General features: G+C 39.5%; 1 protein-coding gene across 3 annotated transcripts in view; it reads right to left on the minus strand.

Annotated features, from left to right (window-relative positions):
- Positions 1–427: 427 nt before the first annotated feature.
- gulp1b (GULP PTB domain containing engulfment adaptor 1b) overlaps positions 428–17813 on the minus strand; it is a 33049-nt gene continuing 15663 nt past the window's right edge. The window contains exons 2-12 of one of the 3 annotated variants that reach the window (XM_058403713.1): positions 8936–9006; positions 6389–6450; positions 5034–5105; positions 4437–4535; positions 3916–4053; positions 3698–3814; positions 3401–3487; positions 2878–3099; positions 2547–2682; positions 2259–2353; positions 428–1025 (exon numbers count right to left, since the gene is read on the minus strand). In XM_058403713.1, coding sequence (XP_058259696.1) covers positions 954–1025; positions 2259–2353; positions 2547–2682; positions 2878–3099; positions 3401–3487; positions 3698–3814; positions 3916–4053; positions 4437–4535; positions 5034–5105; positions 6389–6450; positions 8936–8966 — 1131 coding nt within the window. In that variant the 5' untranslated portion in view covers positions 8967–9006 and the 3' untranslated portion in view covers positions 428–953. The remainder of the gene's footprint in view (positions 1026–2258; positions 2354–2546; positions 2683–2877; positions 3100–3400; positions 3488–3697; positions 3815–3915; positions 4054–4436; positions 4536–5033; positions 5106–6388; positions 6451–8935; positions 9007–17813) is intronic. The other 2 variants (XM_058403714.1, XM_058403715.1) reach the window with 2 other exon arrangements.

Raw genomic sequence — 17813 nt, forward strand, 5'->3', positions numbered from 1 at the left:
TTTTAATTTATAAAAATCACGTTTCCCTGTACTACGTCATATCAATAAAATAATATTATTTTAAACGGAAAAATACAAACACGTTTTAAAACATATTTACACTCGATTTTTTGTTTTTCAATTATTATTATTATTTTTTTTTTAATTATTTTATGTGGATCAAAATTCCACTGATGGTTTTTTAAACTTAAACGTTTTTATTATATATAGATTGGCGCAAATCATTCTGGTTTGTTGTTGAAGTGGGAAAAAGTGTAAATTTGGACCTGTGTACACTTTTATTATGTGCTACCTCTCGAGAGCATTCTTACTGCCGATTATCACACACACACACACCTTAAATAATTAAGAGTAATTAGTGACCCTACAGTGTCTCATTAAAGAACGATAAGAATGAGTGTATTCATTTTTTTGGGGATGTAATCATTGATATAAATGCATGTCTTTTCTTGCTGATATCTTTTAATTTTTAATTCTGTTCGTCCAGGGTGTGAAGTTTCTCTTTAACAAAAAAAAAATACAGGGAAAATTCTGAAGCACATCTTTAATGCAGAAGAATTCAGACTAAACTTCTATGAAGGAATGCAGATTTTCTTTTTAAAGCTTTAACTGGAAATGTCCGGTTAGTTTACCGAGGGTAATATCATCAAATAGTCATAAAGCAAATATTAGATGTTCTACATAAATGCGATGGAAACGGAGGACAGGTTTGTGTCTAAGGATCAACAGAGAAAGTGCAAACATTACAGAAATGTGAGCGGAAAATCCACAAAATATTTCGACAGCCACATAAATACGACGGACTCGTTTTTCAGCAGGATGTGACACTCTGTGTGGGTGTGGGTGTGGCTACAGACGCACTTTCTGCAATATAAAAATAGAAAGAATTTGTACATGTCCTTAACGGCCTGCTCAAATTTTCATCCCTTAATACAGAAAGTTCTGTTCAGACTTCAGCACCGACTGTCCACGTGCTCCAGGGAGAAAATGGCGCCCTCTAGAGTCAGACCCATTTTGAACCCCTCCTGAAAGGAAAGAAAAACAATTAGGAACAAGAAAACTGCTGGATTTGAAAAGACAAACAGACTATAAATACACTTAATGATGCAGTAAAGAAATGTTTAACGAATAATAATAATAAGAATAAGACGAAGATCATGGTCACTTTCGTCAGGTTCACAGTGACCGTTTGGTCTGAAAGAGGCATGCAGACAATAAACAAATAGAATCACGCGTCTATCAATCACAGACTCGGCTTGTGTCTCGAAGCTTTTTAGTCTGAACTGCGTCAAAAATCATCCATGCAGCGTAAATAAGAGAAAAAGAAAAATCACTTCCACTTCCACACACGCACATGATTAACTCTTTATACACTTCACTACATGACAAAACAGAACAGGAGAGTAAACAGTTTACAAACCATCTCTGCCGCTGTACGGAGAGAGAGAGAGAGAGAGAGAGAGAAAGAGAAACACGGGGGAGAGAGAGAGAGGGAGGAAGAGAGAGAGTGAGAAAGAGGGAGAGAGAGAGAGTGAGAGATGGAGGAAGAGAGAGAGGGAGAGAGAGAGAGGGAGAGAGATGGAGGAAGAGAGAGAGCGAGAAAGGGAGAGAGAGAGGGAGGAAGAGCGAGAGCGAGAAAGAGGGAGAGTGAGGGGGAGAGAGAGAGAGAGAGAGAGAGAGAGAGAGGGAGTAAGAGAAAGAGAGAGAGGGAGAGAGAGAGGGAGAGAGATGGAGGAAGAGAGAGAGCGAGAAAGAGGGAGAGAGAGGGAGGATGAGAGTGAGAAAGAGGGAGAGAGAGAGAGGGAGGAAGAGAGAGAGCGAGAAAGAGGGAGAGTGAGGGGGAGAGAGAGAGAGAGAGAGAGAGAGAGAGGGAGTAAGAGAAAGAGAGGGGAGTGTGGGGGGGAGAGAGAGGGAGGAAGAGAAAGAAGGAGAAAGAGGGAGGAAGAGAAAGAGAGAGAGTGAGATGGAGGAAGAGAGAGAGAGAGGGAGAGAGAGAGAGCGAGGAAGAGAGAGCGAGAGAGAGAGAGAGAGAGAGAAAGAATTTGTTTATTTGCTTCTTAACATACATACGTCATTTATGCGTACAGTTGTATGACATCACTAGACCTGTATTATTCATGAATAATGTCATTACCATTAAACCCAGATTCCTGCTTTAATTTAATCCACGTGGGTTCTGAACACCTTGGCTACAAACATTTCCATGAACTGACCATCACATCCCTTTAAAAGGAGCATAGTTATAAAGAATAATCCACCTGCATCTCATCCAGTTTGGACTGGACGTCTGGGGGGAAGTCCAAAAGGCCGCAGGTGAAGGGGTCAAAGGGGACGGCTCCGAACAGGTCTGTACCTGCAAGACAGACGGATAAAAAAAAAAAAAAACTCAGACTGCATTTTGTTGTCTGGTAGAACAGAAACTCTGCTTCGTCTATCAGTGGCTTGGATTTTATGATGCAATAATACGTTCTTTCTGTCCGAGTAGTCAACAATAACTCGTAAATATATACAGTATATACATGAAGGCCCACTTCCAGACGACTGACCTCTGTCTACAGGAGGTGGCCAGGGGAAATTCCAATTCCCGTTACACATCTGTATCCTTGGAGTGGAAGATCCGGGTGTAAAGGGTAGCATGTCGAATACATCTGTGGAGGTGGTTTTCACCGGGATGCTAACAGCCTGAAGACACACACCCAAAGTTACAACATGGATCAGAAGGTCTTGTGCAGTTCCAGGAAAATAATCAAGGACAGGAAGTGAGGTTACTGATCAGCAAGTGTTTTATTCCTCTAACACAACGGACTGATAAACACTACGACGTGCTGCTGGGTAATCAATAAGGTGTTAGCATTGTTAGCCAAAAAACTCATGTACATGAGGACGAGGGACAATGAAGCTGTTGGACGGTAGCGAGTGGGTGGGTTTAGCAGGAGGCGGAGTCAGCAGGCCTGCCGACTGTCCGGAATCGGGCGAACTGAGAGGCGTTAGTGTGACAGAGGAAATCTCTAGAGAGGACAGCGAGGAGACGTCATCGGTACAGCAGGACGGAGAGGAGGACAAGACGCAGGTGTCCGGCGAGGTGTTAAAATGCCAGAGCTGAGAGAGAGAGAGAGATAGAGAGAGAGAGAGAGATAGAGAGAGAGAGAGGGAGAGATATGGAGAGAGAGAGAGAGAGAGAGGGGGAGAGATATGGAGAGAGAGAGAGAGAGAGAGAGAGAGAGAGAGAGAGAGACAGAGAGAGAAATGAAGAGAGGGAGAGAGGGTGATGGAGAGAGACAGACAGAAGAGAGAGAGAAAGAGAGAGAGAAGAAGAAAGAGAAGGTGTTAGAAAACATAGCAGAGTGGATGTGATCTACAGGAGAAGTGTGTAATATAATCATTAGTATTGTTGATGTACCGGTGATGACTGTGCGCTGATCAGCTGATCCTCCAGACACTGAAGCTGTTTCTTGAGCTTTGTATTTTCCATTTCCAAGTCCTGAATCTAAAATAAAAACCCAAATATCTGTTTTTAAACCACAGTTCAGTTCAATTCTTGTTGAAAAGTTGTAATAAAAGTTTTATAGCAATCTAAAGGAAGGAGGGAAGGAATGAAGGATGAGCGATGACTGACTCTATACAGCAGAATAAATAACCCAATAGTCATTATTTCAGCATTAAAGCAGTGGACCACAGCCATCAGTTCTGCTCTCACCCTTTTCTGTAAGTTTCCTATCTGCTTTCTGGACTCCACGTCTTTCCCCCCGGACTGCAGGAACATTTTATACGCCAGCTCAAATGCCTGACCGATGGCAATGGTGATCTCTTCTGCCTACAACCAGACAACCATGAGAGAAAGTAAAAAACACACACAAACACACACACACACACACACATAAGACACTGTGCCATGCTTCAGTGTTTCAGACGTACACATTTCTCGCTGTCGAACACGTAGCACAGGTGCCTCTTGGTGTCCGGCTCGGTGCAGATGTAGGCGAAGATCCGTTTGTCCGTTTTATCGTCGGCGCAGAAGGACATCCTGTGCAGCTGGCAGTTGTGCTGCACGTCCTACGTGTAAGAAAACGCACAAAAAATCATAACGGGACTGCATTGTACAAACATCTGCACATACATAACACACACAGATTATCCATTTTTTGCCATCTATGTTCTATATCTTTTATATTTGTGTGTGTGTGTGTGTGTGAGAGTGAGAGAGAGAGAGAGAGGGGAGAGAGAGAGAAGGAGAGAGAGACAGACAGACAGAGAAATGGAAAGAGAGAAGGACAGAGAGAGAGAGAGAGATGGAGAAAGAGACAGACAGACAGAGAAATGGAAGGAGGAAAAGACAGAGAGAGAGAGAGAGAGAGAGAGAGATAGAGAGAGAAAGAGCAATAAAATTCACATCACTAAATATAAGCTTTATTTAAGATTTATAATGCATTACATACCTTTGTTTTTGGATCTAATATTTTGACCCCATGTATGGAAATCTGTAGCTCGACTTTGGGAACTTTTTCCCCCTCGGATTTTTTGATATGCCTCTGAAACTGAGAAAACAACAACAACAACAACAAAAGCATCAACAACATGAACATGGTACACGCTGTATTATATAACTAGCCAGTAGGGGGCGACAAAAGTCACCAGTTTTACTTCGAAACAAATATTACTTAGAATTGATTTTCCTTTGCAGACTCTTGATTTTCCTATAGAGAATCTGCAAAGGAAAATCATACAAGCAAAATCACAACTAGGGTGAAAATAAACAACCAATATGTACTTTGTGTTTGCATGTTCTTAATTTTATTAAGTAATATTTGTTCACAGACAGTGAAAAGCAGAGAAAGGGCAAATTAAAGAATTAATATTTTCCAATATGTAATATTTAATATATCCAGAAAGTGGTCACATGATGAACGAACGAACGACTCGGACCCAAAGGCTCGTGTTTTTGTCATTAAACTTTTACACACCAAGCTAATTGTACTTCGTAACTCTATGCAGCAGCTAAACTAACTAAATTCCTATTTTTTTGGGCTGTTTACCTTCAGTTTTCTCACAGCCACCCGAACAACATCCGTGCCTTTTGGCTGGTCAACCTCTGTGAATCCTAAAAACTAAACAAAAAAACACATTTAAGTTAATGATTGTGGCAAATTCTAGAATGTAATGTACCAATTCATCAAGTGGCAAAGAGCAGCACAGCCATAACAGAGAGAGAGAGAGAGAGAGAGAGAGAGAGAGAGAGAGAGAGAAATATTTATGTGTTTGCTAGAAAGACAATGTGACAGCGTGAGGAAGAGGAAGGGAATACAGGGGAAATAAAACACCTCAGGGTTTAGACCTCTCTCAGCATTTATAGCTGTTCCTTCTCTCACTACATCCGTCATTTCAGCAGCTTCCATATATCAACACACACATGCACACACACACACACACACACACACACACACACAGTGTACCGATCCAATTCTGTATGAGATCGGCTCACACGTTTCGAGATCGAACCTCACGTTTTAGCTCTGTGCCATGCTAACACGATGCTACGCTTACGGTCCGTTCTTCTAACATTCTGCGGTCGTTCGGGTCGCTTTCTTTTCCGTCGCTGCAAATAATTTCAGCTCGATACATTGATTACCGCACTACGTCTTTTCTAGAATGAATTTGCACCGCTAAAATAATGCTCTCTCCAAAGCATTTTGACAAAAATAGAAACAGCTAGTTGCTTATCTAGTTAGTGAGCTAGCAGTGTGCTACACATGCTAATGCTGCCTCAGTCCAGTCAGAAAAATTGTATTTATTGTCAGAAGACGTTTCGGAAGATGCTAGCGGTCATTCAGCTAATTTACATTTTTATTACTTTTGTGAGGTAACTCTCAAGAGCGCAATTATGCTAGCAGACCGCTTCTAAATTCTAGTCATTTCGCTACTTTGGCTAGCAAACGATCAATAAACAATTTTCAAAATATGTTTCAGAAGAAGGTGCTGTTAGCTTTTTTTATTCGCTAATTTACAGACTTTACAGAGTCATGTGTTTTCACCAGGAAGACATTTTAGATCACGTTAAGGTCACTCAATTGTAAGTAGTTAAATTTCCACAGAAATCATTTGAGAGTAAATTTCGTCGAAAACTTCGTTCATCACATTACACAGCGGCTTCTCACATTGTTGGCGTCCAAGAAAGAAATAGAAATTCCTTTTTTTTTTGCCTCTAACACCTTTCCCAGACCGGCGCCACCGAGTGCAAGATTGAATCTCTGCGGTTTATTAAAGCTTGGCGGTTAGTTTCATCAGAGCAGACCTGATTTTGTAGAACTTCACTCTCCTAACAAAATCTCACAGAGAAGGAAGAGAAGGAATAAGAGCAGGGTTTGTTTTTTTTTATACGTCTGTACTTTACCTTAGCGCTGTAGGCTACATAATGCTTCACCAGAGCCTCGGGGCTGTGCATGGCCGGTTTATCTGCAGAAGAGATAAAAAAAAAGTCAAAAAAATGGGTAAAAACGTCCACGATGAAGCTGTGGACACACTGTGTGAAGCATTTCTGATACAGGAAGTGAAACATTACACAACACCAGCAAATCTGAACACATGACCCACGTCACTTAACCTGCTAACGTTAGCAAGAAATGATGCTTTATGCGTACATTCTCTCGGTGTGAGTTCATGAACTGAAGTACAGTAAAGTGCACTGGTCAGTAGTTTATTCTTCTTCCTATTCAAATGAAGTGGAAAAAAGTGGAGGATACGCCCCTAACGGCTCATAACTCCGCCCTTCTCTTTAATCCTCATGGTGAAATTTCTGCTGATTAAACAGTCCTGATATGACAAAAATACAGGACCGTGCATTTAATCGACGACAAGGTGGGTGTGATGAAGATGAAGCAGTGTTACTGTTACCACCCCGAAGTCTCTCTGAAGAACACATTTCACTGGGTATGTACTGTCTCTCTCTAACCCTGGCCACGTCCCCTTTCCCTTGCAGTTAATATCCAGTGTGTGATGTGTAGCACCCTGTCCTCTCAGTGTCTCTGTTCGTCCCGTCCTAAAATCAGCGTGATGAATGAAATGGCTAAAAGTGCATCTCAGTGGTGTGACCCGAGTTAGCTGACCTGAGTGGAGTTAGCCCTGAGTCAGCAGAGAGAGGGAGAGAGGGAGAGAGAGAGAGAGGGAAAGAAAATACAGAGGGAGACAAAGACAGAAGAAAGACACAGTGGAAGAGAGACAAAGTACATAAAAGAAAACGAGAAAGACTGAGTGAGAGAGAGATGAGAAAGATTAATAGAGAGAAGAAAAAGACAGAAAGTACAGAGTAAGACAACAAACAAAAAGAGAGCTAAGAGACAGAAAACTAGAGTGAGAGAAAATACACAAATACACAGAGAGAGAGAGAGAGAGAGAGAGAGAGAGAAGACACAGACTGGAGTAGAAACAGTGATGTTAATGGGCAAATAAAGAGAGAGAATACATAGAGACAATAAACAGAGACAGAAAGAGGTACACATAAAACACAGTGAGAGAAAGACAGAAGAGAGAGAGAGACACACACAGAGCGAGAGACTCTATAAACAGGCTCTTTGTGAAATGAAGTGATGAGAGCCATGTTTATTAGAATGTTTATTAGACGATAAAACACTCGTTCACCTGCACCTCATCCCTTTATCATCACTTCATTTACGACGATCAACTTCACAACCTCACAACCTCATGATTCGGCGCCGATTCGACAAACTCTCCCATTGTAGACCTTTCTGTTTATTGGGGAGGCTTTCAGTTCGGATATTTGGGTTTTATGGAAATTGTTTCACTGCGATATTTTTTTTGGCTACTTTATCATTTTATCAGAGAGACAGAGTAGATTTGCTTTATGGGAAAATAAAGAATATGTCCCTCATGAGAAATTCACAATTATCTGATGAATCACAAACTAAAGCTTAGCAAATTCTTGTAAGCAAACCTTAAGCACAGGACATCATCCCGATTAAAGCAGAAGAAAAATGAGTACTTAAAGCCGGCCGGTAAAACCCTCCAACATCCATGAAATATTCAAAGCCACCTGCACGAGTGGGACTAGAGATAAAACTCTGAATGTGGCCTGTGACCAAGCAGGCGTGTCCAGGGGGCGTCTCCGTCTCGGTCATTAATAACCTACGTGCCACGTGGAAATCAGGTTCTGTGCAGGATGGAAGTTCATCACTAACAACACGAGGGATACCTGAGATTCCAGTCGCTGTGATTTACACCGATTTGTTTTTATTTTATAACGATTTTAGAAAGCGCTTCAATGTGTGTATGCATGCAGCTAAATTCAGTTCACACAACAAAACAACATGAACAACAAAAATCTGGAGATCGTTTTTGGGTTAAATTAGTTTTCAGTTCACTTGCATTCCACGTGAACCGGAAAGAACCGATTAGATGAGTCGATTCAGTGTGAACGATTCAAAGCTAATTCGTATAGTAAAGTATGTGTTAGCGAGGAAACCTGTGGATTTAGTGTGGATTTGTCTAGTCACAAATGAACAAATTATAGCTTGAAATGCAGCTAAGATCCTTTCACGGTGATTCAGACAATTGATCCAGATGTCACACGACACGTCTCGGGTCAAATCAGTGGAAAAGCCGTCAAATCCTTTCCAAGACAGGGCCTTAAAACAGTCTTGATTTATACACTATTCTGTTTTTTTTGAAGAAGGGACCATAATAGCGTCCAGAGTCAAGGGATCATGTGACTTTTTTTTCTTCTCCAGTCTGGCCAGAAACCCTTTAAAATAAATATAATAGTAAACTTTTCCGTATGCTCCATGCGCTCAGCCTGGTCATCAGTTCCTTCTTTTAACATTAGCATTGCAACTCTGTCAACAAAAACTGACCGCTGCCAGAGCAGGAAAACTGACACCGGCTCGGAGTTATCAGTCAAACCGCCAGCGGCCGTCACGTCTCGTACCTTTTTTCCTGCTGAAGCCTATGTTCATCATAATGACAGACAGAAGCGCCACAGTTCAGGACAGAAACCACCTGAGAAACAGAGAAAGAGAGAACGTGAGGAACAGCGCATCCTGATTGCATCAAAGACGGTTCAAAGTCAAAGACAGAGAACCAGACATCCTCTTACCGTCTTAACCACGCCATGATCTGCTCAAACACAGCTGGGTTCAGTCCCTGCTTCCTGAATTTACTAACAGTACTTTCAGATATTTCATTGCATGATAATGCCACATGCATGTAATGCTAGAGGGATAGATTTCTCAAAAACACAGCTGGATGAGCCAGTTTATGTCAGGTACAGTGATGCATGATCATATCAACAGTGTGTTTTAGGAATAGGAAAAGCTAAGAATAGGAAGGCGTGGAATAAATAAATAAAAAACCTTTCTATATGTGAAAGGTGCTTGGGCCCCACAGATTGCTGCTGTATGTATACAGCAGTGAGAAGTGACTTGTGGGGTCCAAGCACCTACTGAACAATTTTATAGTTTTATAACTTTAAAACTTTTTAAAAATCGAGCATTTATAACTTGCAAGAACTAGGGATTTTATTATTATGCTTACTTTATAAAATCTTCATGTTATTTGTGCTTATTTTTGTTTTTTTAATAAGATGATATTAAGACTATAGTTTGATAAACCGCACAATATACTTCTCCGAGATTTTAAGGGTATTGTGATATATTTTAAAAACATTTTAATTTAAAAAAAATTCACAGATAACTTAATGGTAGAATTGTGTACTTATTTCTTTAATAAATCCTCATTATTTATTTAATCCTCAATATTTTTTAATTAAATTACATTGTTTATTAAATATTGTGTATTTAATAATTAATAATTAAAAAAATATTTATGTAATATTTATGTAGACGTCGTGGAAGTCTGAAACATCTCGGGTTATTATAGTTCTGTCACATTTTCCATCACTAGTTGAAACCTGTTTAATAAACACGAGCCTGAATTAGTAAAAAGGTTGTAAATGTGACATTTCTGATCTACAGCATGTAAAGTGAATTGATTTAAAACTGAAAGTCTGCATTTGTTAACATTAAAAATCCATCAACGGAGTACGAAGCTCTCAAGTACGGCGGCTTTAATCGGAGTGGCAGGCCGAAAGAAGAGACATCAGAAGTCTAAATTATTCCGAGGGAATCGATGTGTCTGGCACTGGGGAGTAACACTTATTAACACGACCCACATCACCTTTTGCTTTCATGCCATTAAAATGTCCTTTCGCTAAAGTGTCTCACTGAAGACCGAAGACGAGCCGGAGATATCGAGATCAATGAGAAGAGCCCGGTCTGTCAGGGGAAGGGGTGTGTGTGGGGGGGTAGATATTTAAATAGAGCAGAGAAAATGAAGAGCAATGGACATTTAATTACATTCTGAGTGCAGGAGACATCACAGGAGTTTATAAAAAAGAAAGAACTCCAGACAGAATCATTTAATGCCGAAGTGGAAAGAAGAGCAGTGAAGATGAAGAAGGGGAACATTTCATTAAATCACGTGTCATTACAGAAAAAAAAACAATCATCCTCAGTAGGAGCTGAAACTGTGCCTGGAGTGTGTGAGGTGTGTGAGGTGTGTGTGAGGTTTGTGTGATGTGTGTGTGGTGTGTGGAATGTGTGAGGTGTATGCTGTGTGTGTGGTGTGTAAGATGTGTGGGATGTGTGTGGTGTGTGTGTAAGGTGTGTGTGATGTGCATGGTGTGCATTACAGAAAAAAAAAACAATCATCCTCAGAAGGAGCTGAAACTGTGCCTGGAGTGTGTGAGATGTTTGAGATGTATGTATGTTTGGTGTGTGTGTGAGGTATGTGAGCTATGTGTGAGGTGTGTCTAAGGTGTGTGTGTGTTTGTGGTGTGTGTGATGTGTATGCTTTGTGTGTGTGGTGAGTAAGATGTGTGGGATGTGTGTTGTGTGTGTGTGTGAGGTGTCAGGTGTGTGTGTGATGTGCATGGTGTGTGTGATGTGCATGGTGTGTGTGTGTATGTGAGGCTTGTGAGATGTGTGTGGTGTGTAAGGTGTGTGTGAGATATTTAAGGTGTGTGTGTGAGGTGTGTAATGCGCTTGAACTCAGGTGTCTGCCTCTGGACAGTGTGTTCTGACCAGATAACTGATGCTCTCTGAATTTCTAGCTGGACATTAACGTTCTGCTCTGATCTGAAGCACCAACTGCTTTATTAATAAAATATATAAATATCTAAATCTTTAGGAAACTCTGAAATCTCTTTGATTGATTGCATCAGTTCCTCATTTTAAAATCTTCTATCAGGTTTATAAATGTGTTTATTCTACAGTAAGTTGATATCAGGCAGTCAAAATAATCCGAATACGACAACATCCACGTCACGAGAATCCAGAGGATATTTAAGAATAGATAGAAAAAAACAAAAGAAAAAAAAACCCAAATAAAATAAAATAAACATGAAATAAAATGCAGCACAATACTATGCTGATAAAATGACAGTTAAAATACCAAAAAAGCACAAAAATAATTAATGAACAAACAAATAAATAAATGAATGAATTCACCAAACAAAGCACCAAACTAAATAACTAACAAAATAAATAAAGAAATGCACCAAACAAAGCACATAATAAATAAATAAATGTACCAAACAAAGCAAGTAAATAAATAAATAAATGAATGAATGAATAAATAAATGCACCAAACAAAGCACCAAAATAAATAACTTAATTAAAAATAATAATAATAAATTAAAATGTACCAAACAAAGCACCTAATTAAGAAAGAAAGAAAGAAAAAAAGAACGAAAGAAATGCACCAAAGTACTTAAATAAATAAATAAATAAATGCACAAAAACACCTAAATAAACAAACAAACAAACAAATAAATAAATAAATCCATCAAACAAAACACCAAAATAAATAAATTAATTAAAAAAAAAATAATAATAATAAATTAAAATGTACCAAACAAAGCACCTAATTAAGAAAGAAAAAAAGAAAGAAAGAAATGCACCAAAGTACCTAAATAAATAAATGCACAAAAAACACCTAAATAAACAAAAAACAAACAAATAAATAAATGCACCAAACAAAGCACCAAAATAAATAAATTAATTAATTAAAAATAATAATAATAAATTAAAATGTACCAAACAAAGCACCTTATTAAGAAAGAAAAACAAGAAAGAAAGAAAGAAATGCACCTAACAAGCACCTAAATTAATAAAGAAAGAAAGAAAGAAAGAAAGAAAGAAAGAAAGAAAGAAAGAAATGCACTAAACAAAGTTTACCTAAATAAATAAATAAATAAATTTATTGACATTATCTTTTAGGGCCATTTCATCATTCATCCATTTTATTCCTTACAGTCCGAACCTCACCAATACAGCACGGTCTACTCCATTCAATTAAGGGTGCCAAAACTTATCACGGTTATCATAACTATATAGTTAACTGCACAACCCTCTGATATTCACTTCTCAGTGTAATAATAAGTGATTATTATGATTTTTATTCTGTTTAGTGTGTCTTTATCACCTGAACCTCTCATCCTGCATATGAACTACTCCACTTCAAGTCCTTGGGTGTTTAAGGGGTTAAATAAACGTCTTCCATCATCTCCCACCTGAGTGTTAATGTTCCTCGGCTGCCTGCGTGACTGTGAAATGACTTACGCAATATCCCTGCGCAAATGCTCAATCTGTAGCTGCAGAAAACAGCCGGGAGGTTCGGCTGCGAGGCTGATGGATAGCTTATTAAAAAAGTGACAGCCGCAGGGACCGGGCAGGGGGAAAGAGGCAGAGGAAAGGTTACAGAGAACTTCTGGAGGAGACGTAGTCGGTCATTCAACACTTACTGTGCTCTCACACACACACACACACACACTCTCACACACACTCTCACACTCACACACACACACTCACACACACACACTCACACACACATATACACACACGCAAGCATGCACACACACATGCACATGCACGCACGCACACACACACACACATATATATACACACATACATACACACACATGCAAGCACGCACGCACACACACACACACACACACACACACACACTCACACACACACCAGTTCATATGTAATGGTGCGGGAAACACCGCTGCTTAATTTCAGCCATAAAACCATTCAAGCATTAAAGCATAAATCCTTCCTGAAGATGATGTCCTGAAGCCACATCACTTTCTTTCTTTCTTTCTTTCTTTCTTTCTTTCTTTCTTTCTTTCTTTCTTTCTTTCTTTCTTTCTTTCTCTTTGCCTCTTTTCTTTCTTTCTTTCTTTCTGCCTCTTTTCTTTCTCTTTGCCTCTTTTCTTTCTTTCTTTCTTTCTTTCTTTCTTTCTTTCTTTCTGCCTCTTATCTTTCTTTCTTTCTTTCTTTCTTTCTTTCTTTCTTTCTTTCTTTCTTTCTTTCTTTCTGCCTCTTATCTTTCTTTCTTTCTCTTTCATTCTTTATTTCTTTCTCTTTGCCTCTTTTCTTCCTTCATTCCCTTCTTTCTTTCTTTCTTTCTTTCTTTCTTTCTTTCTTTCTTTCTTTCTTTCTTTCTTTCTTTCTCTTTGCCTCTTTCTTTCTTTCAGTATACTATACTGTGCACACACACACACACAGACACACACACACGTCATCTCATCTCACTTCCTGCCAGCTATCAGATGGTGTGCACTGCAGTGAGTGAGGAGGGCAGTAAGATGATGTGCCTCACGGTGCAGGTAATCTCATTATTAGGGCAGTTAAGAAAAGCGATTAGAGTGACGCGAACGCGCGGCTTTCAGGAGGACTGACCCAGTGCTGAATACCTCTCGGGTTTAATCCAGGAAGTGCACTGAACATGGAGAGACAACCTCCACATTAACATCATCTTCATTATACAGTACAAGTTATAACCATGACACACACACACACACACACACAGAACACACACTCACTCACACACACACACACACAGTACACAGTACACACACTCACACACACAGAACACACACTCACACACACAGAACACACACACACACTCACACAGAACACACACACACACACACACACAGTACACAGTACACACACTCACACACACACACACACACACACAGTACACACACACTCACACAGAACACACACACACACACAGAACACACACACACACACACACACAGTACACAGTACACACACTCACACACACAGAACACACACACACACACACAGAACACACACACTCACACAGAACACACACACACACACACAGTACAGGATTCAGCTCACTGACTGGATAAAACTGTATTATTATATGGACTGAAATCACACACCTGTGACCACCTTTCTTTCTTTCTTTTTTCTTTCTTTCTTTCTTTCTTTTTTCTTTCTTTCTTTCTTTCTTTCTTTCTTTCTTTCTTTCTTTCTTTCTTTCTTTCTTTCCTTTTTTCTTTCTTTCCTTACTTAGACCAACTCTATCTTTCTTTACTTTTTTCTTTTTTTGTTTATTTTTTTCTTTCCTTTTTTCTTTCTCTCTTTCTTTTTGTTTATTTCTTTCTTTCTTATTTTCCCAGCTTGGTAAATATTTATTTCTAGTTAGCTTCCCTATATATATATATATTTAAAGCATAATTTAAATTTAAGCAGCTATTTATCAGACTGATTCTAAACTAAATTATTTATTTCTATTCATCCATTTGTCTCTGTATTTATTCAGTTTTTAATTTAGTTAATTATTTACTTCATTATTCATTTCATCTGAATATTTATTTTGTTATTTGTGTAGATATTTTTTAGGCAATTTATGCAACAAATTATTTTTTTTCTAGTTATTTAAATAGCTATTTATCTGTCTATCGACTTTTTAATGTACCTGTTGATGTATGTATGATCTGATCATTGACTCCCACAAATATTTAATTGCTTGTTTACTTGTTTATTGATTAGGTAGTTTGTTTAGCTGTTTATTTATTTATTAGATCACACCAGTGCCTTGATTTCTCTTGGGATCTTATCTTAAATCTGTCAGAAACCTCGCCCAAGACTGTAATAAAAAGGGTTTGCTACGATGCATGTTTCTGATATTTCAGTATATTTATGATATTTATTACTCAGCTCTCTTTTTTCTGTTTGTTTTGAGTTTTTCTGTATGGTCATTCCCAGCACACGTGACCCGGACCAGTAGTGTAATATCTAACACACACAGTGAAGTGCAGAGAGACTCAGTGACACACTGCTGCTCAGCACTGAAGTGATTCATCCTCAGCTCGCGACTCGAGTCGAGAATGAAGCCGTAATGAAGTCGGGCGTATCGTCTAACCTGCAACCGAGCGGCCTGCCGGCGTCTGCGTGGCTCTCTCGGGCGTTTTTTTTTACTTCTCCGAGACAAAGCTCTCAGGAATAATGGAGCAGGTTCATAAATCTTAAGTGCTGACTCGGAGCACTCCGTTTAGAGCTTAAATCCATTTGAATAATTTCCCTCTAATCTGCACGCCTGTTTCTGCATGATAAAACCTCTGCCCTGCTGGAATGCTGCGCTCGCCCGAGTCACTTAAACATGCCCATATTTTACTCTCACCCATTAATTTCTCTCTGTGTGTGTGTGTGTGTGTGTGTGTGTGTGTGATGGTGGAACTATTCCCAGCTGCTCAATGACAATCCAAACAAATGTACACCAAAACAAATGGCTACGCTATAAAGCAATATGAAAGAAAGCAAAGGTGAAAGCACGGACCCTCACAGGTTTGTTATCTTGTCAGCATCGGAGACAGACGGGTTTAAACGCCTTGTACTCGTCGGGATAAGGGAAACCTTCGAGCTTCTTGAGAGAAATAAGATCTCCAGCATGAAACAAAGCTGAACCTTAATAAAAAGAATGCTTCATAATCTATTTACAGTAGAGAGATTTAATCAACCTCAAATCTTTTCTTAAGGCACACACATGCATTAAAATTCACCGATACAGTCTCTGTACTGCAGCTAGAATCTGATATCATGCTAAATTGGATTAATGCATTTAAAAATAATGAAATTATGCGTTCAAGAGGCAGCCACGCAGCTGTTTCATAATCCTATTGAGAGTAAATAAATAAAAAAAAGAGACTGAATGGTGTATTTTATTTGGACACACTCTCATATATCTGTTATTCTTACTACTACACACATGATGTGATTTCCGGTATCTCCCAGTGCTTCTTTTAAGGATATTCATCCGGTTATTTTCATATTCCTGGGTCTCTGTGACTACAAATTATTGTATTGTTTTAAAAGGAGTGAGACTAGTTGAATTAGATGACCGTGGCAATTCCAGCGTTGTCCAAACTGGAACGTTCTACGGCATGTTGAGCTCAAATTGCTTTAGAAATTCGTAATAATTCATGGCTTCATCTTAGATAGTGGTTAAGGTGTTGGACTATTGATCAGAAGGTTGTGAGATTCACTCCCAGGTCCACTGCTGGGCCCCTGAGCAAGACCCTTAACCATCAGTTGTATAAAATGAGACAAAAAATGTAAGTCACTCTGGATAAGGGCGTCTGTAATCATGTAAATGTATTAATCTGTAGACATGAGCCTCCTGGTGATCCAGCGGCAGGATCCCGTGCTCTCATTGCTGCAGCCCGGACAGGGCGCTGACCCACCTACTGAAGAGTTAACTCTTGGTGCTGGGCCCAAGCCCAGATTAAATGGGAGGATTGTGTCAGGAAGGGAATCCGATGTAAAACCTGTGCCAAACTGAAAACGTGTGGACCGAATGATCTTCTGTGGCGACCCCAAAGAGGGAGCAGTCGAAAGAAAAACATTAATTTGTCGACACGCCTTACTAAAAAATAACCATCAGCCTGAACAGCTCAGTAGATTTCAGTGGATGATAATACACACAATTAAAAGCCCTGCAGGAACAAAAGCAGGACAGCCGAAGCAGAACACCGGGCTGATTGTGTAATCTGTCAATTGCCAATAATAAAATGATAAAAAAACATCTCAAATTTATCAGTGCCATGTTAGAATGCCCGCAGAGAAAGAGTTTCTCCTGGACGTCTGTCCGACTCTGCGCTGTGTCACAGCTGTGAAGGTGAAGTGTGTCTATTAAATGTATTATGAAAAGTATAAACGATCCATTCGGAGAGATGTAGAGTATTCGCCCTCTTTATTACCACAGGACATTTCTGCCATTCCAAGCGGATCGTTATAGACAGTAAAAGAGCACTAAAATTCATGAAGCTTTCCCAGATTGCTCAACAGCACTTGATTATCCGGGCCAGAAATTTGTTGATGTGTCGTTCTATTGTAACCCTCGACCACTTGTTTACACACTGACTCTGACTGGGTTGTTAGAGTAATGCTGAGTTCACAGTGCACGATTTTCAGAGTGGTCGGATCACTGTTGTGTTCACGCTGCACGACTGTCTAGGGGAGCGTTCAGTCTCTGCTGTGTTCACACTGCAGGACTATCTGGGGGAGCATTCACACTGCATGACTTCACAATAGGAAGAATCGCTGGCAACTCTGTTTATTACGAGTTTCACAACCGAACATACGCGAGAAATAATAAGGAAATAACTCATGATCACATGTAACATCAGAGTTCTCTCACAAGACTGGAAATGGAATTATGCAAAAAGTTCACAATCCAAATGGTCAGTGCGGGGAACAAGGAACAAATGAATCATTTTGCAATGTGCTGCTGCTGATGCGCCTGGTCAAGCTAATGTTTCTGCTTTATTTCTGTTTGATGCTATGGTAAAGCTTATTTATTCTGATATAACTATAATTAAAGACATTTTGTCTGATAAAAACCTATAAACTCTATTAAACTATATTATTATGCTCCAACCGAAGTCGTGCTTGCTGATATTGTGGTCTATAACTCCTCCCCGAACT

This window comes from Hemibagrus wyckioides, linkage group LG11, assembly GCF_019097595.1.
Source record: "Hemibagrus wyckioides isolate EC202008001 linkage group LG11, SWU_Hwy_1.0, whole genome shotgun sequence".
Lineage (NCBI taxonomy): Eukaryota > Metazoa > Chordata > Actinopteri > Siluriformes > Bagridae > Hemibagrus > Hemibagrus wyckioides.